This window comes from Pantherophis guttatus, chromosome 18, assembly GCF_059756535.1.
Source record: "Pantherophis guttatus breed Tessera chromosome 18, ASM5975653v1, whole genome shotgun sequence".
NCBI lineage: Eukaryota > Metazoa > Chordata > Lepidosauria > Squamata > Colubridae > Pantherophis > Pantherophis guttatus.
The window spans coordinates 1,304,931-1,330,174 of record NC_142080.1 but is presented as its reverse complement, the minus strand read 5'-3'; the positions used below and the strand labels follow the sequence as shown (position 1 = coordinate 1,330,174).

General features: G+C 45.6%; 3 protein-coding genes across 9 annotated transcripts in view; 2 read left to right on the top strand and 1 right to left on the bottom strand.

Annotated features, from left to right (window-relative positions):
- LOC117676286 (uncharacterized) overlaps window positions 1-25,244 on the bottom strand; it is a 43,847-nt gene that overhangs the window by 17,693 nt on the left and 910 nt on the right. For 3 of the 6 annotated variants that reach the window (XM_034435666.3, XM_087881208.1, XM_087881209.1), the window contains exon 2: window positions 18,821-18,974. The gene's annotated coding sequence lies outside the window, so the exon portion shown is untranslated. Of the gene's footprint in view, window positions 1-6,850; window positions 6,935-9,311; window positions 9,637-18,820; window positions 18,975-25,244 lie in introns of all 6 variants that reach the window. The other 3 variants (XM_060694266.2, XM_060694265.2, XM_034435667.3) reach the window with 3 other exon arrangements.
- On the top strand, window positions 1,706-6,530 carry S100A11 (S100 calcium binding protein A11). Its single transcript, XM_060694291.2, has 3 exons — window positions 1,706-1,933; window positions 5,375-5,533; window positions 6,243-6,530. The coding sequence occupies exons 1-3, from the start codon at window positions 1,931-1,933 to the stop codon at window positions 6,402-6,404; spliced, it is 324 nt and encodes a 107-aa protein (XP_060550274.2). The 5' UTR covers window positions 1,706-1,930; the 3' UTR covers window positions 6,405-6,530.
- On the top strand, window positions 12,989-23,057 carry S100A10 (S100 calcium binding protein A10). 2 transcript variants are annotated; one of them, XM_034435672.3, is made up of 3 exons: window positions 12,989-13,209; window positions 21,591-21,754; window positions 22,591-23,057. In XM_034435672.3, the coding sequence occupies exons 1-3, from the start codon at window positions 13,071-13,073 to the stop codon at window positions 22,753-22,755; spliced, it is 468 nt and encodes a 155-aa protein (XP_034291563.2). In that variant the 5' UTR covers window positions 12,989-13,070; the 3' UTR covers window positions 22,756-23,057. The 2 variants fall into 2 exon arrangements, with proteins under 2 accessions (XP_034291563.2, XP_087737336.1); XM_087881210.1 differs by lacking the exon at window positions 12,989-13,209 and adding an exon at window positions 13,781-13,832.

Here is a 25,244-nt window from a genome sequence, read left to right as displayed (position 1 = left end):
ACAATGTGCTCAGCAATAGCTTTTATTTTTATTTCTTTATTTTTCTCTTTTGTTCTCTTTCTTTCTTTCATTCTTTCTTTCTCTCTTTCTCTCTCTTTCTTTCTCTCCTGCAAATAGGGGCAGCAGAAAATACTGACTTTAATTCATAAAATCCCAACTGCACATTAGTTACACTCATATCCAGTCCTGATGAAAGCAGAGTGGAAAACACACAGAATTAATCCCTGGGTACAGGGGTCTCTTTTTAGAAACGCCAAGGCTCTAGTCCTCATAGTTACGGAGAAAGCCTCCAGGTGTATTCTAGAAGAGGAGAAGCGGTGATAGCTGGCATGTGGCAAAGTTAGCGCCTGTCTCTTGGCACAAGACAACGGGGAAAAAATGTCTGTCTCCAACTCTTTTTTTTTTTCTGTTCTTCTTCTCTGCGTTTACTCAGAGGAGTAGGGGGATGACTCACCCCTCTGCGGCCCCTTTGCACAAAGGAAAATTAAAGCGCTGCAGAAAACTGGTTTCCTGTTATTTTTTCAGCACTGTATAAATTAGGAATTGGGGAAGAAATTTGATCGTAAGACAGTTGGGTTTGATTTCCAGTTCAATCCAAAAACCGAATTCTGAAAATACTTGCGTCGGCTTCGGCCCAACTCTGTAAAAAAAAAATCCACATTTTTTGCATCCTTCCTTTGCAAACAGAACTCCCGTTTCTGTTGTGGGCAATGTTATTTTTATTTTCCTTCACGTTTTTCTGCTTGCTCGGAAGCATCGCAAAACCCTTTGCCCACATTTGGAAAGTGGCAGATGCGGTTCTAAAAAGTGGGGGGGATTAAAACCAGACAACAAGGTGATTATTTTTTTTCCTCCATGTATCTTAAGATTTGGCTCCCAGATTTTGGGAGAAATTCAAAATCGGGGGAGGGGGGGAACGGGACTTCCAAGCATCCAGACTGCTGAGTTTCTTTTGCGTTTCACCTGGATAATACCCTGTTTCCCCGAAAATAAGACATCCCTTGATAATAAGTCCAATCGGGCTTTTGAGCGCATGTGCTAAAATAAACCTCCCCCCCCCGGAAAATAAGCCCTCCCCGAAAATATTTAAACACAGAGTTGGAAATCAGGTAAGATGGCAAGAGGAGCCCCCATCTTGCTCCACATGCCCCAAAATAATAAGACCTCCCCAAAAATAAGGCCAAGTCCTTATTTCGGGGTTCAAAAAAATATTCTTAAAAACTTCCAGTGTTGGAGCATTCACAACTTCTGGTGGCAAGTTGTTCCACTGGTTAATTATTCTAACTGTCAGGAAATTTCTCCTTAGTTCTAAGTTGCTTCTCTCCTTGATTAGTTTCCACCGATTGCTTCTTGTCCTGCCTTCAGGTGCTTTGGAGAATAGCTTGACTCCCTCTTCTTTGGGGCAGCCCCTGAGATATTGGAGGACTGCTATCATGTCTCCCCTAGTCCTTCTTTTCATTATTGAAATAGATTGAAAGCTTAGGCTGAAGTCAGATCACTACCAGTTGAATATCGGCCTGCTATACACAAAGGGAGATTTATTTTTTCTCAGCCGAACCAGCTGGGAAGTCTCTGAAGCTGATTCCTAACTGCTGGGAAAGCTCAACCAGTTGGTTTCTCACCTGTTTGTTGGTGATTTCTGCAAAATTTAAAAAGAGAGTGGGCCTGAGTGGGTTAACGGGGAAAAGAAATCCAACTTCCCTTTAAGCACATTCCTGAGTGAATGAAATAAGGTGGGGCATGTAGGGGTTTTTTTGCTTGTGTGTTAGCCTGAGTGTGTGTTTAGCCAAAATTCCTGAACAGGCGGGGAAGAGACAGGCGTGGCTCAACCGGGGAGGGGCCAAACCCTCCCTTCACCACTCCGGTCTCCAACCAGCTCACCAGCAACAGCCAAGTTTCCTCTCTGCCCAGCCAGTTGCCGACCAAAGCTATGGTAAGCGTGCCCAGGCCTTGGCTTGGAGGAGGATGCCTCCTCTGAAGTATGCCAAGACAGAAATAGGGAGGGGTGTTTCTTTCTCTGTTTGCAATGGGGGGGGGAGAGGGAAGGAAGCCCTCCCCAAAAAAACACAGAGCTAGGGAAAATTGGCTGGAGGAGAAGGGGAAAAAATGACACCGTGGGAAGGAGGAGAAATGGGCAACAGCTGGAATGACCCAAAAGTTCACCGAATCCGACATCTTTCTCTTGGCGTCCCCTCTGGACAGTTCCAGACTTTTCAGCCTGGGTGGGGACTCCCGTTCCCCTGCTCCACAGACCCCCTAAGTGGGTGGGGATGATGGGAAGTGGAGTGCTAGGATTCCTCCACCAGCAGCCTGGAGAGCGGAGAAGGCCACCAAGGCGTGGCTCTCGTCCACCTCCACCTCCCTTCTCTCTCTCTCTCTCTCTCTCTCTTTCTGTCTCTCTCTCTCTCTTTGTCTCTCTGTGTCTCTCTGTCTCTCTCTCTTTCTGTCTCTCTCTCTCTCTTTGTCTCTCTCTCTTTCTGTCTCTCTCTCTCTCTTTGTCTCTCTCTGTCTCTCTCTTTCTGTCTCTCTCTCTTCTGCCTATCCTTTTCTTTGACTCTCTCTCTCTTCCTCTCTATTTGTCTCGGTCTCTCTCTTTTGTCTCTGCCTATCCTTTTCTCTTTGACTCTCTCTCTCCCTCTCTCTATTTGTCTCTGTTTCCCTATTTCTTTTGTCTGTCTATCCTTTTCTCTTTGACTCTTTTTCTCTGTCTCTCTTTTGTCTCAGCCTATCCTTTTCTCTTTGACTCTCTCTCTCTTTCTGTCTCTGTCTCTCTCTCTCGTCTCTGCCTATCCTTTTCTCTTTGACTCTCTGTTTGTCTCTCTCTCTCTTTTGTCTCTGTCTATCCTTTTCTCTTTGACTCTCTCTCTCTTGTCTCTGCCTATCCTTTTCTTTTACTCTCTCTTTCTCTTTCTCTCTCTCTGTCTCTCTATTTGTCCCTGTCTATCTCTTTTGTCTCTGCCTATCCTTTTCTCTTTGACTCTCTCTCTTTCGTCTCTGCCTATCCTTTTCTTTTACTCTCTCTTTCTCTTTCTCTCTCTCTGTCTCTCTATTTGTCCCTGTCTCTCTATCTCTTTTGTCTCTGCCTATCCTTTTCTCTTTGACTCTCTCTCTTTCTCTCCCTGTCTCTTTCTTTTGTCTCAATCTATTCTTTTCTCTCTCTCTCTCTCTCCCTCCCTCCCTACATCTCTGTGTTTCAAAACGTGGTCGGTGTCCATGCCACCGAGGATGTGAGTTTTTCACCAGAATATATATGTATGTATATCCCCCTCGCCCAAGGATAGAAAATTTGGTTTTGCCTTTCCTGCAAGGTCAGAGGAGCAGAGTGTAGCGGGCGGTCAAGTCATTTTGGGTTGTGGTTTTCCGTTTTGTTTTAGCGGGAAAGGGTGTGGCTGCACCGGGGGACAAGCTTTCTCGAATTCCAGAATGGCTCAGGGTTCCTTCTGCAAAAAATTTCCAAGGGAGCGAAGTTCAACAGGGGAAGACTTAGGCAGAAGTCAGATTGTTAACCGGTTGGACTTCGGTCTGCCGCACGAGGGTTCGAGGCCTACAAACACTGCCAAGGAGAAAAGTAGCTCTTTAGTTTGAGCTGTGGGCCAGGCAGGAATTAGAGAGAGGTGGGGTCTTACAGCTTAATTGCCTTCCCCTACAATCCTGGGGGGAGGATTTCTACCTAGAGACCCTCTAGAGACCCTACTCCAGGTCTCTTGTTATATCGTTGCTAAGTGCGGATTGCAAAAAAAAAAAAAAAATCACCATTCCTGCACTTTGGGGAGTGGTTCGATTGGTAACTATCAGCCATAGAAAAAAAAAGATCTCAAAATAATCTTCTTGGCTGATTTTTCACAAAGTCAGCTTGTAAGGAGTAGTAGTAGGAGAAAACGCTTACTGGTGCAGAAGGAGAACAGAACAAAGGACTAGGCAAGAAGAGTTATACCAAGACACACCCCAAATCTTGAGTTACACATTCTTGTATGCAAAATATATTGGTGAACTACGCTGGATGTTATTTGTTAGTATTTTAAAAAGAAGGAAATTCACCCTATGCTGAATTCGACCAGGTTAAAACCTGGATGGGGGCTTATCTACCGTTTACTCATCTAATTTGAGTTTGTTGTAAGTTTGTCTGTGTGTGCGTGGGGTACCGATGGGCTAACAAAATAACAGAGTTGGAAGGGACCTTGGAGGTCTTCTAGTCCAACCCCCTGCTCGAGCAAGAGACCCTGTTTCATGTCAGATGAATGATGGTTCGATCTGTTCTTTAAAATCTCCAGTGATGGAGCACCTCTATCTGTGTACACTCGAAGTGTAACACCAAACATCTTGGGTGAATCCACAAAGATGGTTCATTCAGTAACCAGGAAGTGTTGTGTGAATGCAACTAAGCAGTTACTGGGGCCGGGAGAAAGATTGGAGAAGAATGTAAGTTTGTTCTGCGGCTTTTGGTTCCCAGGAGTTTATGTTGCAAGGGCAGGGCCAAATTGATGAGTGGCTCTCCTCCGAAATTGCCAAGTTGTGTGTCTGTGTGCGCACATTGCCAAATACGTTATATCTTTAAAAAAAAAAAAAAAAAACCAGAGCCCTCTCTCTTTCTCGAGCCAAGAATTGACGTCTTTCCTGTTGGACAGTTTTGTCGTTGCAAGCAAAAACCAAGTTCCAGCCGAGGCCGCTAGGGGGCAAACGAGCAAGTTTTGATCTGCAAATGAAAGAACAGCCTCTGGGTATGGGCAGAGTGCCCTCATTGAATTGGCTGTTGGGATATTAATGGGAGTGCCTCTCCTCTCCTGGGCCTATCCTGAATTTCCACACTTGGGGGTCAATTTATTTGAAAGACCCTCTTAAAATTTAAAAGCAACTCCGGCAGGGGGCAGGCAGGCAAACTTCATTAGCTCTGAAATTAATCCATGTTCTAAGGCCGGCATTTCTCAACCTTGGGCATTGGGAGAGAGGGGTGGACTTCAATTCCCAGAATCTCTCAGATACTGGGGAATTCTGGGAATTCTGGGAGTTGAAATCCACCCCTCTTCCAAAGGCCAAAGTTGAAAAATACTGTTCTAGGCTCACAAAATGCAGCTAATGGGTTTAACATAGCACTTATTCCCCGCCTATTCTTTAAATTTGCAAAACGCACCACTGAGAATTAACAATTTGCCGGCAATTCGTGTCTTCGATAGTTAGTCGGAGCATCCACAACTTCTGGAGGCAAATTATTCCACCGGTACATTAGTTGATATCATTTGAGGCAAGCCCTTGCCTCTCCTCTCCCTTCGGGCTCCTGTTGGAAATAAGATGCTTCTTTGAGTGAAGCGTGCGTCGTTGCGATAACCCGAAGTGAAAGGGGCACATTTTAAAAAATGCAACTTGTTCACTTCCGCAGTCGTCCAGGTACCCCGTGGGTCCCACCGAAACCGAGCGTTGCATCGAGTCGCTGCTGGCCGTCTTTCAGCGCTATGCTGGGAAGGACGGAAAGAGCAGTACTCTCTCCAAAAGAGAATTCAAAACATTCATGGACACGGAGCTGGCCTCTTTCACCAAGGTATGTTTTACGGTTTATGTCTCTCTTCGATATACTTGGGAAACCTTTTCTTTCCCAAGGATTCAGTTTAGGAATCCTACTTTGTGGGGTATGGGCTCCCCCCGGTGGTGGGGATGTAGAATTGCAACCCCGGGATAGGCACCGAGGCCTAGTTCGATGTTTTTCACTGTTATGGGAACAAGGCGAAGGAAGGTTCAATCAGAGGCTTTCTTGGAGCCTGGGGAGGATGAAAACGGTGTTGGATCACCCACAACTTCTAGTGGCAAGCAGTTCCACAGGTTAATTGTTTTCACTGTTAGGAAGTTTCTCCTTAGTTCAAGGTTGATTCTCGCCTTGATTAGCATCCATCGTTTCCTGTCTTGCCTTCAGGTCCTTTGGAAAATAAATTGACCCCCTCTTCTTTAGGGCACCCCTCAAATACTGGAAGACTGCTCTCATGTCCCACCTAGTCCTTCTTTTCACTAGACTGGCCATATCCAATTCCTGCAACCGTTCTTCCTATGTTTCTCCAGGCCTTTCATCCTCCTAGTTAGCTCTTCTCTACACTTTTTCCAAAGTCTCAACCTCTTTTTTGGAATTGTGACCAAAACTGAACGCAGGATTCCAGGCGTGGTCTGACGAGATTTTTGACCCATTATCCCTCAAGAAATTCATTCTGGGAGGTTCCAAAAAACTGGTCTCCTATGATCTTTTTTTTGATCCTTTGCAGAGCCAGAAAGATCCGGGCGTCGTCGACCGTATGATGAAAAAGCTGGACATGAATAATGACGGGCAGCTGGACTTTCCTGAGTTCTTGAACCTCATCGGAGGCTTGGCCACGGCCTGCCATGAACACATGGCATCTGCCCCCGAGCCCCACAAAAGACTGTGAAGGCATCCGAGCGATTTCAAACCTTGTCATCCAAAGCATTCCAAAATCAGGGAAGGGTGTGTACAACATCCTTTACTCTTTCTGTTTCCCTTGTTAAAATTTGAATAAAATCGAGAATTAAAAGCAGATTCCTGGTTTGTCCGTGCACATAGGAGCGGAGAGCTGCGTTGATCACACGGAGTCACATATTTGCAGGACTGGGAAAGTTAGCCTTGGTTGAAAAGGAATCGAGACATCTGAACCCCGACTCCGAAACAATTTGGGTTTTAAAAATAAAGCTGCTAGTCCTCTGTGTTTGGGGAAGGAGCAGGCAACACGGCAGGTAGCATTCTATCTGGCAGGACAGGGTACGAACAGACGATCAGGCCTTTAAGACGTCTAGCCGGACTGGATTTTATTTGATTTATTTATTACCTATTTGTAAATCTTACCTTTATCTAACTTACCTCAAGGTAACGGTATAGATTTATTTGACCCTGTCTGAAGGGACACCTCACACGATGTAAACTCCTCCGCTGGTTGGGTTGACGCTAAAGGAGAGTCAGACATATTTTCCAGCAGGAAATCTTTTCTAAATACTGTACAAGTAGTCCTCGACTTATAATGTTTTTTTTTAATAATTATTTTTTTAAATGTATTGTGAGCCACCCTGAGTCTTTTTTTTTTTTTTTATCTGTACACTCTGCAAAACCGGTGTTAAAAAATGTAATGTGCACCTTTCCTAAATGGGCCGTACCAGGTTGAACCACTAGAGGGCAGTACCCATATATAAAATATCTATAATTTATGTCCTCCAACATGCATTTTGAACTCTGGCAAAACACACCCAGATACATAACCGGATCTCCAACATTCTTTGTACCAAGAATTCCGTTTCAGCTATTGGTCACGAGCGGTGAATAATGGCTGTGTCACCAAGAGTTGGTATTTGCAAAAATCAGGTGCTTTGTAGTTCCTCCCCCTCCCCCTCCTCCTTCCTCCTCCTCCTCCTCCTCTTCCTCCCTGTCCTCTTCTTCCTCCTCCTTCCTCCTTTTCCTCTTCCTCCTCCTCCCCTCCCCTTCCTCCCCTTCTTCCTCTTCCTCCCCCTCCCCCTCCCCTCCTCCTCTTCCTCCCACTCTTCCTCCTCTTCCTTCCCCTCTTCCTGCCTCCTCTTCCTCCCTCTCCTCTTCCTCCTCCCCCTCCTCCTCTTAATCGGCACCAACCTGCCACAAGCTGAAATCAAATGAAACCTATTTAAAGCTGTTTCTCAACCACAGCCACTTGAAGATGGGCGGACTTCAACTCCCAGAATTCCACACCAGCTGGGGAATCCTGGGAGTTGAAGTCTACCCATCTTTGAGTCACCGAGGTTGAGAAGCCCTTGCCCGTGTTTATACAACTACCCCAGTGGTGGTATTCAGCCGGTTCTATCCGGTTCGGGCGAAACGGTAGCGGTGGCTGCAGGAGGCTCGGCCCACCCTCCCGGATGTCATGATGTCCCATTTTTTACCCACTACACATTCCTGAGCTTTGATTGCAATTTTTCATTTATTTATTTTTTGGTCTCGCTTCCTTTCCGATGGCCCATTCGTGCTGGAAAGAAATATTCAACCTTTTTCCCACTGCTTCTTCCTGTCTCCTGGATTTTTCTCATCCTTCTGGGGGGCAAAGGGCATTCGGACGGGCTTCCCTTGGGCTCAGAGTTCCCACAGTGGTACAGCCCTCCCAGAAAAAAAAGGGGGGGCTATACCAGGTGAGACTGCACCTAATTTGGTTCATGGAGTGACAGGTGCAGGGAGGTGATTCTAGATCCACCCAGCAGAGGAAAAATCCACAAATATTTGCCTTCCAAGGCAACATGGTTTAAGGCCCCTGCTGCCGATGCGAAATCTCCATTGCACAACTCAACCTTGGCACATCGCACAAATTAGTCAAGCTGTTTGCATCACACACTTCTCCCTGAGTCATAGAACCCGCTGGGATTACACACACACAGACACATATAAAAAACCCAATCTTGAGATGGGTGTCTGCCTTTGTTTTTTGTTTTTCTTTCCTCTTCCCTCCTCTTGTAGTCTTCCTCTACTGCTGTGCCTCAAATATTATCACCTGCTCTGGCAACCGTATGTAGGAAGTTAGCACCCACCCCTCTCCTAGGAAAATGAAATATTTTAGGAAATATTAAAAGCGCAGAATATTTTCCCTAAAAGGGAGCCAAAAACTCACACACACCCTTTGTCAATGGGCCATTAAGGCCTGGGCCAGTCTAGTCTACATAACAAAGATCTACCTTTCATTACATCATCACCCAGCAAGAGTCAACCAAGCTTGGGACTCAGGACAGCCTACAGAGTTGCCCCTGCATGGCCCCGTGGGAGTCTGACAGCCAATCAGAATACAAGCTCAAATTCAAAAGCCAAGAGAGGGCATAAAACCGGGGCACTCTCAGCATCTCTTCCTTCCCCCCACCCACCAGGACCTCAAACCATGTGGTCCTATCCAGGGGTGAAATGCTACCGGTTCAGACCGGTTCTCCCGAACTGCTAGTAAAAAATGCTTCTGGTTCGGGCAAACTGGTATTTCCGACGATCAGCTGTCAGGCGCGATTTATATTAGCTAGAATGGTCGGATTTCCTGCTTTCTAGCTAATCTAAATCGGCCGAAGAGGTTGTAAAAAAATGCTTTTAAAAGCCTCTGACGATCCCAGCTGAGTTGCCTGATCGTCAGAGGCTTTTAAAAGCATTTTTTTGGGTTGTAGAAAAAAATGCTTTTAAAAGATTTTAAAAAAGCCTCTGACGATCACAGCTGAGCAGCGTGATCGTCAGAGGCTTTTTTTTAACTTTTGAAAGCAATGCTTTTAAAAGAAAAAAAAATGATTGCACGCTACAGCTGATCACCCCTCCCCCTCTCATGCGCTGTTCTACTTACCACATGCCTCCTTTTGGCATGCACTGTGCGTGCACACCTCGCATTTGGTGCGTGCTGCGCACTGTGAGTGAACCAGTAGTAAACCAGTTCAGATTTCACCACTGTGTGACGTGATCCCCTTTTTGCGACCTTCTGACATGCCAAGTCAACAGGGAAGCCGGATTCACTTAAACGACCGTGTGACTCACTTAACGACTGCAGCGATTTCACTCGACGACTGTGGCAAGCCAGGTCGTAAAATGGGGCAAAAACTCACTTAACGACCATCTTGCTTAGCAACCGAAATGTCGGCTTCAATTGCTGCCATTTAAAGTCGAGAACGGACCTGTATAGACAATGCAAAATAAAGTACTGTAAAAAATACAAGCGCTCAACGATCCAGGTAAATAAATCAATTTTTTATCCATCTTAGTTGATTGCGAGCATCGGGGGTTTGCAAGGTGAAAAATTTGAATATTGGCCATTTTTCAAGTGCCGTTCCTGAAAAGTTTTGTGAACTGCGATAACTAGGCAGCTACAAGATCTCTTGAAAAGCCTGCCAAACAAGCCCAAGCAAGTTTTTCCTCTTTTTTTTTTTTCCCTTCCTCTCTTTGTTCTCCTGAGGTGGTCTCAACAGGTACTCCTCGACTTACAACCACAATTTGAGGCCGACATATCCGTTGCTAAACGAGACGCTTCTTCAATGAGTTTTGCCCCGTTGGGTGACCTTTCTTGCCAATGTTTGTTAAGCGAATCAAAGTGGTTTTCTTTTATTATCCGATTTATTTGACTCGGGGCGGCAAATTAAACCAACCAACGTCCTATAAAACGGAAAAGGAAAAACGCTTTCGGGCTGATTGTAATATTAAGAAGTGGGGATCACCTTGGCAAGAGATCAGGAGCCAGAAAACAGAAAGATAGGATGATGGATTTTTCTCCAAAGTTACTAGGAGCGTTTTGCTCAATAGAATTGAATTGGAAGGGACCTTGGAGGTCCAACGGTCAGCAATCTGTGGCCAGTCTCTTCCTAAAAAACCTCCAGTGATTGAGCATCCACAACTTCTGGTGGCAAGCGGTTCCACTGGTTAATTGTCCTCCTTGTTAGGAAATTTCTCTTCAATTCCAAATTGCTTCTCTCCTTGAATAGTTTCCATCCGTTCTGCCGCTTCTTGTTCTGAAGGCAAGCTGTTGTTGATTTTTTTTTCCTACCGAGACTGCATAATTTCCTGACCCTGCACCCTGTAAAAATGCCTCCCCCCGCCACCCTCCCTTAAATGTCTGAGCAGGGGGTGTGTTGTGTGTTTGCAAGCAACAATAGGGATGAAGCCGCCCAGAATAACACGTGAGTTTGCATCTAGCGGATGGAATTCAGGAATGCGGAGGAGGAAAAACAGGTGGGCAGGGCAGGAAAAGTTAGGGGGGAAAAAAACCCAAAGAATGCAGGATAATTGTAGCTCTTGGTTGGGCTGAGGAGATTTGTTTGATCCCCACCACCACCACTCCTCTCTTTTCCCTTTATGTCAATTCCAATTTATACACACACATTAATAAACATATACAGGGCATTCAGAAACTATTCAGAGCCCCTTAGGCGCTTTGGTAAATTCTGTTATGCTGCCGCCTGATTCTACAGTTGTTGAAATGCAATTTTTTTTTCTCATTGATCTACACTCAGTATCCCATAATGACAAAGGGAAAACAGAATTTTAGAAATGTCTGTAAATATCTATCTATCTATCTATCTATCTATCTATCTATCTATCTATCTATCTACTGTATTTCTCTATCTCTGTATCAATCTATATCATCTATCATCTCTCTATCATATCTATCTATCTATCTATCTGTATCTGTATCATCTATATCTATCTATCTATATCTATCATCGGATCATCGATCATCTATCTCTATCATCTATCTCTATCTCTATCTATCTATCTCTACCATCTATCATCTATCTCTATCTATCTCATCTAGCTCTATCTATCTTTATTTCTATATCATCATCTATCATCTATCTACATCTATATCTATCATCTATCTAGCTCTATCATCTATCTCTATCTCTATCTATCGTTATCGCTATCTCTATCTATCTCATCTAGCTCTATCTATCTCTATTTCTATCTATCATCATCTATCATCTATCTCTATCTATATCATCTATCATCTATCTACATCTATATCTATCATCTATCTGTATCATCTATCTCTATCTATCGTTATCGCTATCTCTATTTATATCATCTATCTATCTATCTATCTATCTATCCATCATCTATCTATCTATCTATCTATCTATCTATCTATCTATCTATCTATCTATCTATCTATCTATCTATCTATCTATCTATATCAGATAGATGTATCTATCATCTATCTGTTTATCTGTCTATCATCTATCTATTTATCTATCTGATATATATATCCTCATAACATAAAACCAGATACCGATATGTAGATGTAGATACAGGTGGTCCTCAATTTACAAGAGTTCATTTAGTGACCATTCAAAGTTACAATGGCACTGAAAATGTGACTGATGACGGTTTTTCACACTTATGACCACTGCAGCACGTGATCAAAATTCAGACTCATATTTATGACAACCGCAGTGCCCATGTGACCCCCCCTTTTGCGACCTTCCAACAAGCCAAGTCAATGGAAGCCAGACTGACTTAACCATGTGACCAACTTAACAATGGCAGTGATTCACTTAGCAACAGTGACAAGGCAGGCCGTAAAATGGGGCAAAATTCACTTAACGACTGTCTCGCGTAGCAACGGAGATTTTGGGCTCAATTGTGGTCGTAGGTCAAGGATTACCTATATAAATAAGTCTTGCCTTGAGGAGGCCTCAATTTTCTCTCAAGCACCCCAGTTTAAGAGCACTCTCTCTGTCTGCTTTGGAGCCTTTTAAGTTTTAGGATTTAAACCCGGTTGTTGTTTCCTAAGAAGAAACCCAGATTCTACCAACATTCGCGGCCTGGTTGTTTGCCAGGGGGTCGAAGAGGGAGCGGAGCGGAGGACAGAAAAGGGGAAGGAGAGAAAACTCAAAAGATCATTTGAGGAAGCAAAACTGGGTGTTTTGTGTTGCTTCGCCGTATCTGGGATATTGATGAACAATCATGACAACCGACTAACATAGTCATGTTTTCAATCGGTGTTTCGCAACCTGAGCAAACTTGAAGCTGTGCGGACTTCAACTCCCAGAATCCTTCAGACTGGGGAATGTCCGCCCGTCTTAAAAACTGCCAAGGTTGGGAGATTGATTTAAACTGGACTTGCATCTGGAGTCACACTTACGTTCTTGTAACAAAGCAAGATAAACCAAGATCCAAGGTATATAAAAGACGGCTCTCATTCTCAAGGCATTTGGAGAAGAGGCGATTAACCCCTCATATATACAGCCCAGCACCTGTTTCAGGGCCCACCTCGCAGGGCTGGCGGCAAGATGACCCTGGGCTCCCTCCCTCCCTCCATCCTTCAGCACCAAGTTTGGGGCAGAGGCTCAGCTGTTCCAGGGCCCGCTCAGAAGGGATTCCCATTGGAGAAGATTTTTACAACATCTACATTCATTTTTTTTAAAAAAATTAAAATTAAATTAAAAAATTAAAATTAGGAATTAGTTTTAATCATTTGTCACTTAGACTCGGCAGCCCACCCAAGCCCCTTGGGCCAGGAAAGAGCGTCTCTTGAAAGGGTCCGACCGACGCCCAGTTAGACACGGCTCTCTCTGGCGCATCTCCAAGACATCGGGTTTCTCCCGCGCGTCTGCAGATGCGAGTCCAGCTTCTCCGCCCCCGGCCCGGCCCAGCCCTAGCCCAGCCCAGCGAGAGTTGCGGAGGCGGTGGCCGGCCAGCCTCACTTCTGCCTCTGCCAGCCGTCGCTCCAGGCTGCTCTCTCTCTCTCTCCCCGGGTGAGTCTTTCTCTCTCTCCGCCGCGCGTAACGGGCCGCGCGTAAAAGCCAGAGGCGCGCGTAAAAGCGGGGCGCAGGGCTATCCCGGGGAGCCCCCTACCCCCCCAAAAAAGAATTGACTGCGCCCCTCTGGGTCCTGAAAAGGCAGGGCGGGGTGGGTGTTTCCCCTCCCCCCTCCGTGGGGAGGAGAGGGAAGGGAAATGGAGAGAGGGGGTCCCCATCATCTCTGCGTCTTTTTGCAGGAACTTTGGGCTGGTTTTGGGGGGAGAAGTGGGGAGCTGGGCTGGGGCTCGGAAAAGCCGCATTTCTGGCTCAGGGTGTGGCCCCGGAGGGTGGGGGGCGGTAGGCACTGCGTACGTGTGCCCGGTTGTCCTGATGAAACACCGTTGGTGGTCCGCTTTGTGCCCAACGCTGGCAACGGATTTGGGGTGGTCTCTCCATTTTTTGGAGAGGCGCTTTTCTTTTTGGGGGGAGGGAAAGGCGAGAGGGGGGGATGAGTGCCACCCTGTACTGGGCAAGGCCGGAATGCTCTCCCCTCCATCGCCCCACCCCGCCATGCATGGGCCAACAGCCCGAGGCGAAATCCTGCAGAGACGGCTGTTTTTACTAGCAAAGGCGTTAAGGTCGGAAACTTGGGCACCTCGCCTCTTTAAAAAGTTTTTTTTTTAAGTTTTTCGCCCCCTCCGGGGAAAGATTTGGGGAGGGAGCGCTCTGCCTGAGCTGCAAAGGTGGCGTGCAGTAGACAAGGTGCTAGTCCTCAGGGGGTCACAAAAGCGCCAAGTTTTCGCCCTGCGCTTCGGAGGCTCCCGTTATGGATTGCAGAAGCGTGAATTTTCTCCTCTGGAATTGGGGTCGCTCCAATTTTTTTTAAGTTGCAAAGGACTTCAAATTCCCTTGCCCTTTTTTTTTTTGCGGGGGGGGGCAGTTGGATTTGGGTGGGGTGGGGTGGAGGAGAGGTATTTGGGGGGGGAGGGCTGAAAAAAAACTTTTGCTTTTTCTTCCAAAACTTCTTCCTTTCTTGCAACGATTTTAAGGTTCTGGTTTTTTTAAAAAAAATCTGCTTCCCCAATTTTTCAAAATTCTTAGCGAGGTTTTTTTGGGGGGGTGGGAAGGGAAAGGATGCCAGATGTCTGGGGCGGTGGGGAGGGGGGAAGAGACTGGTTTTGAAGTTTCTGCTGTGATCTGATGGAAGGAAGGGGGGGGGCTCACCCCAGAGATGGCTGGTAAAACTGCCAAGTGGAAAGCTTTTTTCGGGGAGGGAGGGAGGGAGGGAGGGAGAGAGAAGCAGGAAACAGCAGATTGATGCCAGCACAACCCGAGATTCATGGGCGAAACTAGGTTTGAACGTGTGAAGGGCAGGGAGTTTCCTTCTCTCCTCTGACTTGCCCTGACCTACATAAGATGGCTTAAGGCCAGATCGTCAGCTGAGAGGCTCCCTCCATCTGGGGATCACCCAGCCCTGCCTCCCCCCTCCCCATTTTACAACGCAGTTTGGGTGGGGCTTGGAAGACTTCAGAAAGAAAAGTCACATTTTCTTTGGCAAGGGTGGTTTCCTCCCCCCTCCATCTGTGGGGGTGGGAGGGGGGGCTGAGAGGCCCCAAATTCCAGACTTAAAAGCGAGCTGTCAGAGCCAGCCTGCAGGGTTTTTTTTTGAAGGGGGGGGGTTCTCAAAAGGTAGACTGCATCTGTGCGTGGAGGTTTGCCACGCCTTGCTAGATCCAGCTTTCCTTGGGAGTTGCTAGCAGGTAGACTGCCTCTCTGCATGGAGGTTCTATTTGGGGTTGCCACGCCTTGCTAGATCCAGTCTCCAGGGGGGGTGTTGGGGGGGGATTCTTAAAAGGTAGACTGCCTCTATGTACGAAGGTTCCACCCAAAATCCAGACTTAAAGCAAGCTGGGGTTGCTTCTCAGAGCCAGCCTGCAGTATGCATTTGGGGGGGGGGGGAGAGGTGTTCTTAAGTGGTAGACTGCTTTTGTGCATGGAGGTTTCATCTGGGGTGGCCACGCCTTGCCCGATCCGATCTCCAGGTTTTTCCTTGGGGATTCTTAGAGGTAGACTGCCTCTGTGTATGGAGGTTCCACTTTGGCATGCCACGCCCAGCTAGATCAAGATGCTACTTTCCCCATGTTTAGGTTTAGGTGTAGTTAGATTTATATACCGCCCTTCTCCCGTGTTCCAAGTGTGGGAACAGGCCACAAATGGGGTATTGCAGCTGGCTTCCCCACCCCCACCCCGTTTGGGGGCTGTAAGGTAGACTGCACCTATTCGTGGAGGCACCCCTGAATTCTCCAACTTTGGCAGAGGCGATGTAGGAATTTTCTTTCCACCCCCTGCTCTTTGGGAAGCCATTCGAGTTCATGGATTATATGGCAGCATCTAGTGGCCATGAGTTCCCTAACCACATTAGGGGAAACCCCACCGTAGGCTTAATATTGTCTCACCCTAGACACAAGTAGAAAACAGAAAAATAAACTTATATTTTACCCCGCCTTCTACAGCCATTCCCCCCCAAAAAAATGCTGGTTTTAAGTTTTGACAGTTTCTTAGTATGGGGGTTAGACTGAATGACCTCTAAGGTCCTTTCAAAGGCTGATTTGGGGAGGGGAGGGGCAATCAACCTGGGGCAGAAGTCAGAAGGGCACCAAATCTAACCGATCTTTGAAAATGGGACAGTCCCTAAAAACTACCACAGCTCAGTTGGTGCCAATAAAGGAGAATATTTAGCATGCTTGGTTAGTATACATGACTTCCAGCAGGAAAATGTCAAAAAGCTAAGAATGTTTATTCAGCAAGGGAGGGACCTGGGCGTCTTATCACTGACAAGTAATCTTGGAATCTTTTAGGATCAATAGCACCCAATTCAACCCAAAGAGAATAACCCGGCAGCGGTTTTGCAGGCCGCTGGCTTGAGATAATTCAAAACTTGGGGGGAAAAAAACTGATCTTACTTGCCCGCCCCATCCATCCCTTTCCACGTCTATTTATTTATTTATAATATTTCCTTCGATGTTTGCTTGACTGCCTCTATTCAGCCAATCGATCCCGAAAGAAACTCACGGGCCAGCCAAGTGATTACGCTGCGTCGGTTAAGGGAGCCCCCAGCTTCGGGAGCAGTCTACCTTCCCAGTTTCTGGGAAATCTCAAGAGAGGGAAGGTTGCTTTCTCTCCATCCAGCTTGTGAGTTTCCCAGAGGAAAACTGGCTCGGCCTCCTGAACCCTGGCATGTCACTTTTGCAAAAATAGGGCATACATATAGCTTGTATGTTTATAAGCATAAATTTATAAGCATAAATTGGCTTGGATTGAAGGGGTTTTAGAGAGGATTTTTATGGTTTTATAGTTTTATTGGGTATTTTTAAAGGAAGGATTGGACTTTGTGTGTTTTATTGTTGTGAGCTGCCCTGAGTCCTTCTGGAGATAGGGCAGCATATAAATCCAAATAGTAAGTAAATAAGTAAGTAAGTAAATAAATAGGAATCTTGGCTTGCAAATCAATCTATCTATCTATCTATCCATATTTCCTTTTTATCTCTATTGTTTTTCTTCTTCCCTCCCTCCCTCCATTTCTTTCTCTCTCTGTTTTTTTGTTTCTTTCTCTGTTTCTCGTTCTCTCACTGTTTCTCTCTTACAAACTGTTTCTCACTCACTATCTCTGTCTCTCTCTCTGTCTCTGTCTCTCTCTCTCTCTTTCTGTCTCTCTCTCTCTCTGTGTGCACCATGGAGGGACTTTGCAAGATGTCCTTGGAAAAGCTCAAAGGCCTCCCTGCTGACTGTTTAGCAATCTCACTGTCTCCATCTCCAGGGCTTGGCTAGAATTCATGTCTGGCAAGGCAGACTTCGGAGTTTCTGGGTAGGAAAGAGCCACACCCAGGCCTCCAAAGCTCGGAAAAACCATCACTCGTGGCCAAAAGAGAGACTCCATTACAATCCCATAGGGTGGATGTTTATGAAGGAGGTGGAGAAAGAAACCATCGCCCAACAGATGTAAACAATGAGCTAAGCCTCTTTGCCTTCTCTCTTTTTTTTTTTTCCCTCTTGCAAAGTTTCAAGGCGTAATTTTAATCCCTGGGTGAGAAGAGATGGGGAGAAAGTGGCGGGAGAAAAGGGGCCCGGTGAATTTTCAGGAGCTTAAAAAACAAGCAAAGACAGTGTGTCAGCGTTCCAGAAAACCCCCCAACTCCCAACGGGGAGAGCGGGGGGGTCGCGCACGCACCTACATCCATAATTTATGCATCCCGCAGGCCCCCCCCCGATTTTGGCACACGATGGCATGATGGGCCCGGTAGGTCCATTTTTCGTCCTCCCCAGGCTCCAGAGGCTTTTCTAGGAACCTGGGGAGGGCGAAAACAGTCTTCCCCATCCCCTCAGAGGCCCTCCGGAGGCCGGAAACAGCCTGTTTCCCGACTTCCGGTGGGCCCAAAAGGCTCGAAAATTAGTTGGCTGGCACGCACATGTGTGCCGGAGCTGAGCTCGTGTGCCCACCTATATGGCTCCGCGTGCCACCTGTGGCCACGCGTGCCATAGATTCACCATCACGGGTGTAAGGTCTATTGCTTGGATGGCGGGTTGGACTAGATGACCTACAAGGTTCCCTTCCAACTCGGTTCATCTGTAATCTGTAAAACCTTACCTAGGCCCAGCAAGATGCAATGCTAACTTAGGCGACTTTCCAAACCAACAGGTTTACTACCTCTGAGCTAGAGAGAGAGAGAGAGCCTACGTTTTTAAGAGCACTCTACCACCTAAGGCAGCAACCTGAGACAGGAGAGAGTGATCTGCTGTGCTTTGGAAAAAGGGCATGGAAGTATTTGCTGGGATATAAAAAGAGGAGGGAAAAAAAACTCAGTTTTAACCAACAGGAGAGTCTGGCTGTTAGGTTTCTTAGATAGAACTAGGCCAGAGACGAATTTAAATTTAGGAAGGGAGCGTACAAGAATGTATTGCATGTACGCTCCCTCCAAATTTAAATATCGACCAATATCCAGCTTATTTAAATATTCACCAATATCCTGCTTATTTAAATATTGACCAATATCCAGCTTATTTAAATATCGACCAATATCCAGCTTATTTAAATATCGACCAATATGTAGCTAATTTTTTTTCACAGAAAACATTTGTTTTTTTCTGATGTCAAGATTGCCGCTTAGCTGCTTTAACGTGGGCCTCGTTTAATCAAAAGATCTTTAGCCAGAGGGATCTCCAAAACCAAGGGAAGGATGATCCCCCAAGTTCGTTTACGAGGAGAGATTTCAAAGAACCAAACTGCTAGTCCCTAAGAGAGCAAGGTTAGGGCCAACCACGTTCCGCAGCGAGAAATGTACAGGAGGGGAACTAAAAAAAAGAAGAAAGAAAAAAAAAGCCAACGGATTTCTTCTGCTTTTTTATATCTCCGTTGTGAAATGGATTTCTTTGTGAGCTGTATATACTATTCTTATTTTTTCCCTCCTTTCGGCTCAAAAGACTTGAGTTCAACTGCAGTTCCGAGGGCTGAAAAATACTAACGGAGTCAGGGACACACCCATGCACGGCTGGCAGGAAAATACTGCTGGGATTGCAGCAAAGGCGGGGACGGTGGGCATAATGCCCAAATCACTAATGCTTTGCTTACTCATTGCAACCGACGAGGAGGGGACTTCTACCTCTGCACCCTTTCAAAGCCAGCTTCTAGGAACGCCCCTCTGGAAGGAACAACCGGGAGTAAATCAGCCGTTGGGTCACTGCGGCGAAGCTCCGTTGCGTCCCCTCGGTGTGAGGGTGCCAGGCTGCAAAACACACACAAAAAAACAACAACACAATTTTAATCTCAGGGTGATTCTGCAGCTTTCTGTGCAGCAAGAAGCTGGAGAAATTTTGCAGGAGTGGGTGGATGGAGGAAAAATGCAGTTCTTGCAAGGGGAGAAACTGGGCACCGCAATTCTGTTCGGAGACGATCTGGTTTTGCAAGGAGATTGTTTCCGACTGCGGGACTAAACTGGGTCCCGTTTGCTGCCCTGGGATAGCGAAAGTCTTGAGCGAAAAAGTTTCCACCCCGGTTTAAAGCCGAAGTGATGGGATTTGACCCCCTAAAAGCTCTCCGGTGCAACCCCCGCCTGGCTGTGGTTTTGCAAACACTGGAGGGGGAGGGGGCGGTTTTAACAACCTGCAAAACAACAATGTGTCGAAGGCCAAATCAAGCGGATACAGTGCAAAGCATTCAGGGTCACAGTGTATCACAACGTTCAAAATAATCAACCTTTCTAAGAAACATTCAATGGAGAGACAGAGAAAAGCATCCGGTCTTTGCAAATAAAAATAAAGCCATATGGCAATGAAATTCACCTCTAACCAAGGCGCCCAGTTTAATTTCGCCTTGCTGTGGGAGGTCGAAGTATTTTTTCCCCAAAATTGACCACATTCAATTTCTAATTGGCCCCAAGGCAGAAATCTCTGGATTTTTCTTTTTTCTTTCCTTCCTTTTTTCCCCTTCTTTTCCTTCCTTCTCTTTTCCTTCTTTCTGTTCTTTCCTTTTTTCTTCCTTTTTCTTTTTCCTTCCTCCTTTCCTTCCTTCCTTTTTTTCTCTTCCTTCTTTTTTCTTCCTTCCTTCTCTTTTCCTTCTTTCTGTCCTTTTTCTTCCTTCCTTCCTCCTTTCCTTCCTTTCCTTTTTTCTTTCTTCCTTCCTTCTTCCTTCTTTTCTTCCTTCCTCCTCTTTCCTTTCTTTCCTTTTTCTTCCTACCTTTTCCTTCCTTCTTTCATTTCCATTTCTTTCCATTCCTTCCTTTTTTATTTCCTTTCTTCCTCCCTTCCTCCTTTTCTTTTTCTTTCTTCCTTTCTAAATAAAACCTCCTTTTCCCATTCTATTTCCCCCCAGTATTAGGCGCGAAGGCCCCGAATTCCGCTTTGCAATGGTGATAGCAGGCAAGGCGTGGGGTTCCACCGGGCCTTTCCTTAAAGCAGAAAGGCGAGTCCTAAATTCTTAGGAGCATTACTTGCAAGCGGTGAGTCACCGCGAGAAAGATCCGCCGAGGTAATCTTCAACCAAGGCTTGTACTCTGCTCATTCCTTTCCGCGTGGATCAGCCTCCCGAGGGGACGAGAGACGTGTGTTTGCAATTAGTCATCCGATTGTGGGGTGTGTGTTTGTGTGAGCTACAGCAGATGGCCTTTATCACACCGGGCAGGGTCAGAATGAGACTTGTGTAGCGTAAAGGTTGGACTTTCTCCTGTCTGGAAGGGACCTCGGAGGTCATCTAGCCCAACCCCCTGCTCGAGCAGGAGGTTCTGAACCATTTCTGACAGGTGGCTGTCCAGTGTCTCCTTGAAATCTTCCGGTGATTGATTCGAACAGATTTAGATGATACAAAAGAGGGTTTTAATGGCAAAATTTGTGACCCGCATTTCTTCAGACAGTTTGCGCGATAACCCCACTCTCTGGCAGTTGAAATATATGAATTTTTTTTTTTTTAATGATGTCATGCCGGTCGATCATTTTTGCTCCAGATAAGGATCTGAGCCAAGGATCCGTAAAGGTAATCCTCGATTTACGGCCATGTTTGGGATCTGAATTTACGTGGCTGAGCAAAGCGTGAAATGAGCCTGATTTTATGGCCTTTATTTTAATCACAGTAGTTAACAGCAGGTCACTGCAGTTCAGTGCATCACATGGGTGTTAAACGAAACCCTTTTCCCCCCGTTATTGATTATTGGAAGCCTGCTGGGAAGGTCACAAATGGGATCGTGCAATCCCTGGAATGCTACAACCGGTTGCAAATACATGCCGTTTGCCAAATTGCCGGTTGTGAGTACTGGTTGTAAGTTACTTTTTCCCATTGCCGTTGCAACTTCCAATGGTGGCTAAACCCCAAATGGTTGTTAAGTTGAACACTATTGTTCTAAAATTCCCAACGTGGTTTGGGTCATTGATGGGCAAGCTTCTCCAGCCCTTCTGGGATTTGATGAATGGGAGGAATAACTCACTTTTTCTTTTCTTTTTGTTTCTTTTTCTTTCCTTTTTTTCCTCTTTTTCTTTCTTTGCCTCTCTTTCTTTTCTTTCTTTCCCTTTTTTCCCTCACTTCTTTCTTTTCCTCTTTTCTTTTCTTTCCCTTTCTTCTCTCACTTTCCTTTTTTCTTTCCCTCTTTCCTTTTTTCTTCTCTTTTTTTTCTTTCTTGCCTATCTTTTTTTTCTTTCCTTTCTTTCCTTTCCCTCTTTTTCTTTGCCTCTCTTCTTTCTTTCTCTCTCCTTTTTCTTTCTTTCTTGCCTCATTTCTTTTTCATTCCCTTTCTCTTTCTTTTCTTGCCTTTCTTTCTTGCCTCTTTTCTTTTTTTTCTTGCCTCTTTCTTTCTTAACTCTCTTCTTTCTTTTTTCTCTCTCCTTTCTTTCTTTTTCTTTCTTTCCTTCCTTAGACTCGGTCTGCCTCCTTGAGATACCTGCCAAGATGCCCTCCCAGCTGGAGCACGCCATGGAGACCGTCATGTTCACCTTCCACAAATTTGCTGGCGACAAGAACTACCTAACCAAGGAGGACCTCCGGGTGCTGATGGAAAAAGAGGTCCCGGGGTACATGGAGGTGAGTGAAGAGAAGGGGTGGGGTGGGGTGGGGTCCTCCAAAGAATCGTCTCTGGGAGAGAATCGCCCCTGTGAAATGGACACCCCTTTCTTCTCCTTTCTCTCCTTCTTGTCCTCCATTATAACTCTCTCCTTGTTGTTTTCACCATCGTTGTGATAATCTTCGTCCTTCTCATCGTCTTCTCCATCATAATCATCTCCTTCTCTTCTCTTTCTCATCCTTTCTTGTATTGTGATAAACTTTTAATCTTCCTTCTCATTGTGTTCTCCATCCTGATCATCTTATCTTGTCCTTCTCATCAATCTCCACCATGATCGTCATCTCTTCCCCTTCGTGGTCATCTCAACATCTCCTCCTCCGATCTTGATCCTCACATATCCTCATCATCTCCTCTATCGTGATCGTCATCTTCTCTTCTCCACCACCATGCTCATCTCAACCTCATCTTCTTCATAACCATTCAATCCTCCTTTTCTATCATGATCATCTCATCTCCTTCTCGCGACCATCTCCTCAATCTCATCTCCTCCTCCATCATAATCATCCCATCTTCTTTCTTCACCAACACCTCATCCTCATTTCCTTCTAAATCATGGCCATCTCTTCAACCTCATCACCTTCATCCTGATCATCTCATCTTACATCTCATCTCCTTCTCCTTCATCATGATCATCTCTTCAAACTCTTCACCGTCTCCTCTTCCTTCCCCATAACTATATAACCATCTCATCCCCCTTCTCCATCACGATCATCTCCCCGTCCTCTTGTCTTCCTCCTTCTCCGTCGTGACCATCTCCTCTTCTCCTCCTTCTCCTTTTTTTCAAACCCAAATCTAGAACCAGAAGGACCCCATGGCTATCGACCGGATCATGAAGAATCTGGAGGAATGCCGGGACGGCAAAATCAGCTTCGAAGGCTACCTGTCCCTCTTTGCCGGGTTGACCAACGGCTGCAACGAGTATTACATCAAGAAAATGAAGCCGACGGGGAAGAAGTTCTGAACAGGGCAGACTCAGCTGGCTCTTCCCAAGCACTGATGGCGCGTTTTGGCCCAGGGAAAGCTTCAATGGTGCCCGCTGCACCCTCACCCGCCTGCTTCCCCATCCAAAGCCAGTCCATTCTGCTTAGAAGCGGCACACGTTGTCCCAGGCCTAACCACCCGAGCTGACAACATCCAGGAGAAACTAACCCTTAACCAAATTGTGAAAAACAACACGAAAACCACCTGGTTTCAACCAGGAAATACGCTTCGGTTTGCCCTTATGCTGTGTCCTAGGCTCAAAAATAAATCTCTTGTTTTGTACTGGCCTGGTCTATTCTATTATTATTGTTGTTGTTGTTGATCTGATAAAAACAATTTAAAATGGAATTGGATAAAATAGTTTAAAATGAAATTGGAATAGAATACAATAATTTAATATATAAATAAAATATGATAAAAGTCCTTGATTTACGACGGTCGCTTAACAGCCGTTCAAAGTTGCAATCAACCGTCCCCAATAGGTATTTAGGACCCAGGTCCAAACTCCCGCTCCATCACGACTTTCGGCCATAACGGGGAGACTCCATTGTGGTCGTTTAAGTCGAGGAATAGCTGTAAATGTTTGCAAAATCTTTCCAGAAAGACGGTCTGGCCAGGCTCCAAAGATTTTAACAACGCCTGGCATCAAACCCTGATTGTATGTCTCATCCTAGATAGTTTCAAAGCACGGATGAGCGAATCAACGACGTGGGAGGGAAACAGAGGCTCCTTTACTCTGACAAAATAATTTTAAGAAAAGTGCCTGAATCCAATCAGAACCATTTTGATTGCAAGATGGGTTTCCTTTTAACAGGGCAGCAGAGAAACTTTTCAAATAAATGGGAGTTTATTTTTCAATGGGATAATAAATGGCTTAGGAAACGAACCCCCATGCTCTGTTTTCATCTGCAATATTTGAGCTAGTAGAATAATATTAGAAAACCTTCGGCTGTTTTCCTTCCTGTTACGGTCTGAGGGCAGGATTTTTCTTCTTTTTTGATTGATTGATGGTCTCAAAGTCAAGACTGCCCAGCTCCGTAACAACCCTGGGAGGCTTTAAAAATGAAAATATTTGCAGGCAGCCGAAGGGGAGAGTTTTGCCCAATATGAAACGCGGTATTTTCTAGTCTAGGGAGATTGTAAAGCCATTCTCTGGAGCAACATGCAAAACCACAATTGTGATTTTGACAAGCCTAGGCAAGCTTTTGAAAGAGGGGAGGACGGTTTTCTGGTTGTGGGTTGGGGTGATTCATCCCTCTGTATGTTTCCTGCCCTTGGGGTTTAAGCCAAAAATACTTAAGGTTGCCAAGGCGATAGAAATTGGACATGGCAAAACCAGTCATTCTTATTTGCTGGGCTTTGCAAACATTTCCAGATGGGGAAGAAGGGACTTTGAAATACAACCAACAAATAACCACCGAGGGGCTTTCTAAAATCTTTTCGTTTTGCCTTTTTATTCCTTGCAATCCGAAAACCCACTTCCGATTTGAACGGGGATGGAAATGGTTCTCCCATCCTTTCATCACATCACAAAATCGTGACATTTACCATCTGCTGTTTCGTGCCCGAAGGGTAAAAAAAAAATATATTCCTTGGTTGTGTGGTTTGAGGATACTTTGCAAAGTACATCGCCGGCACGCCATGTATTGAGCTTTTCAACCCCCAGTAGGTCAACCATGGATAAATCCAAGAAAAGAAAAGTTTCAGAAGAAAACAGAACATTTAATTCAACGACATATGCTAGGCACGGGAAGGGTTTTGTGGTTCCTGGTGTTTTCTTTTCTGTGGGAAATGGGTCCAAATGACTCTTTGAGTGTTTAAGGTTGCAGACCCCTGGTTTAAAACAATGTTTCAGCAATTTTCAGACTTCAACTCCCAGAATTCCCTGGTTGGTATGCACAGTAGAGATGTAAAAGTTGTAAAGGAGACATCCTTCTGTTTGGAAGTATTTCTATCATTAAGTTAACGTGTTTTTCCTGTCCAGCTTTGAGACTGTTTTTAAAAAATCCTTGCATGTAGAAAATCAGCAGGTCAGGAATTGGGGCGAGGCAGCTCCCCGAGAGGCTTCCTTTCCAGTTGCAGGGCCCAAGCCGTAAAGGAGACTGCCATTTGTCAGAAATGGTGTAGGGTCTCCTGCTTGGACTTACAAGGTCCCTTCCAACTCTGTTAATCTAATATGTTGAAATATCTCTTTTCCAAGAGGTTTCTGTCACTGGCCCAGGTGTTTTTCCTGTCCATTTTTGCAACTATTTTTAAAAAATCCTTGCATGTAGAAAACCAGCAGGTCAGGAAATGGGCCGAGGCAGTTCCCTAAGAGGCTTGCTTTCCAGCTGTGGGGGTCTCTCCGTTTTCCTGTTTGAGGCTGCAACCCAAGCAGAGCCGATGTTCTTGGCACAAGATGAGCTTCGTATTAATTTTTTCCTTTGCATGATTCATGGGGGAAAGTTCCAGACGGGCGTTAAGCCATGA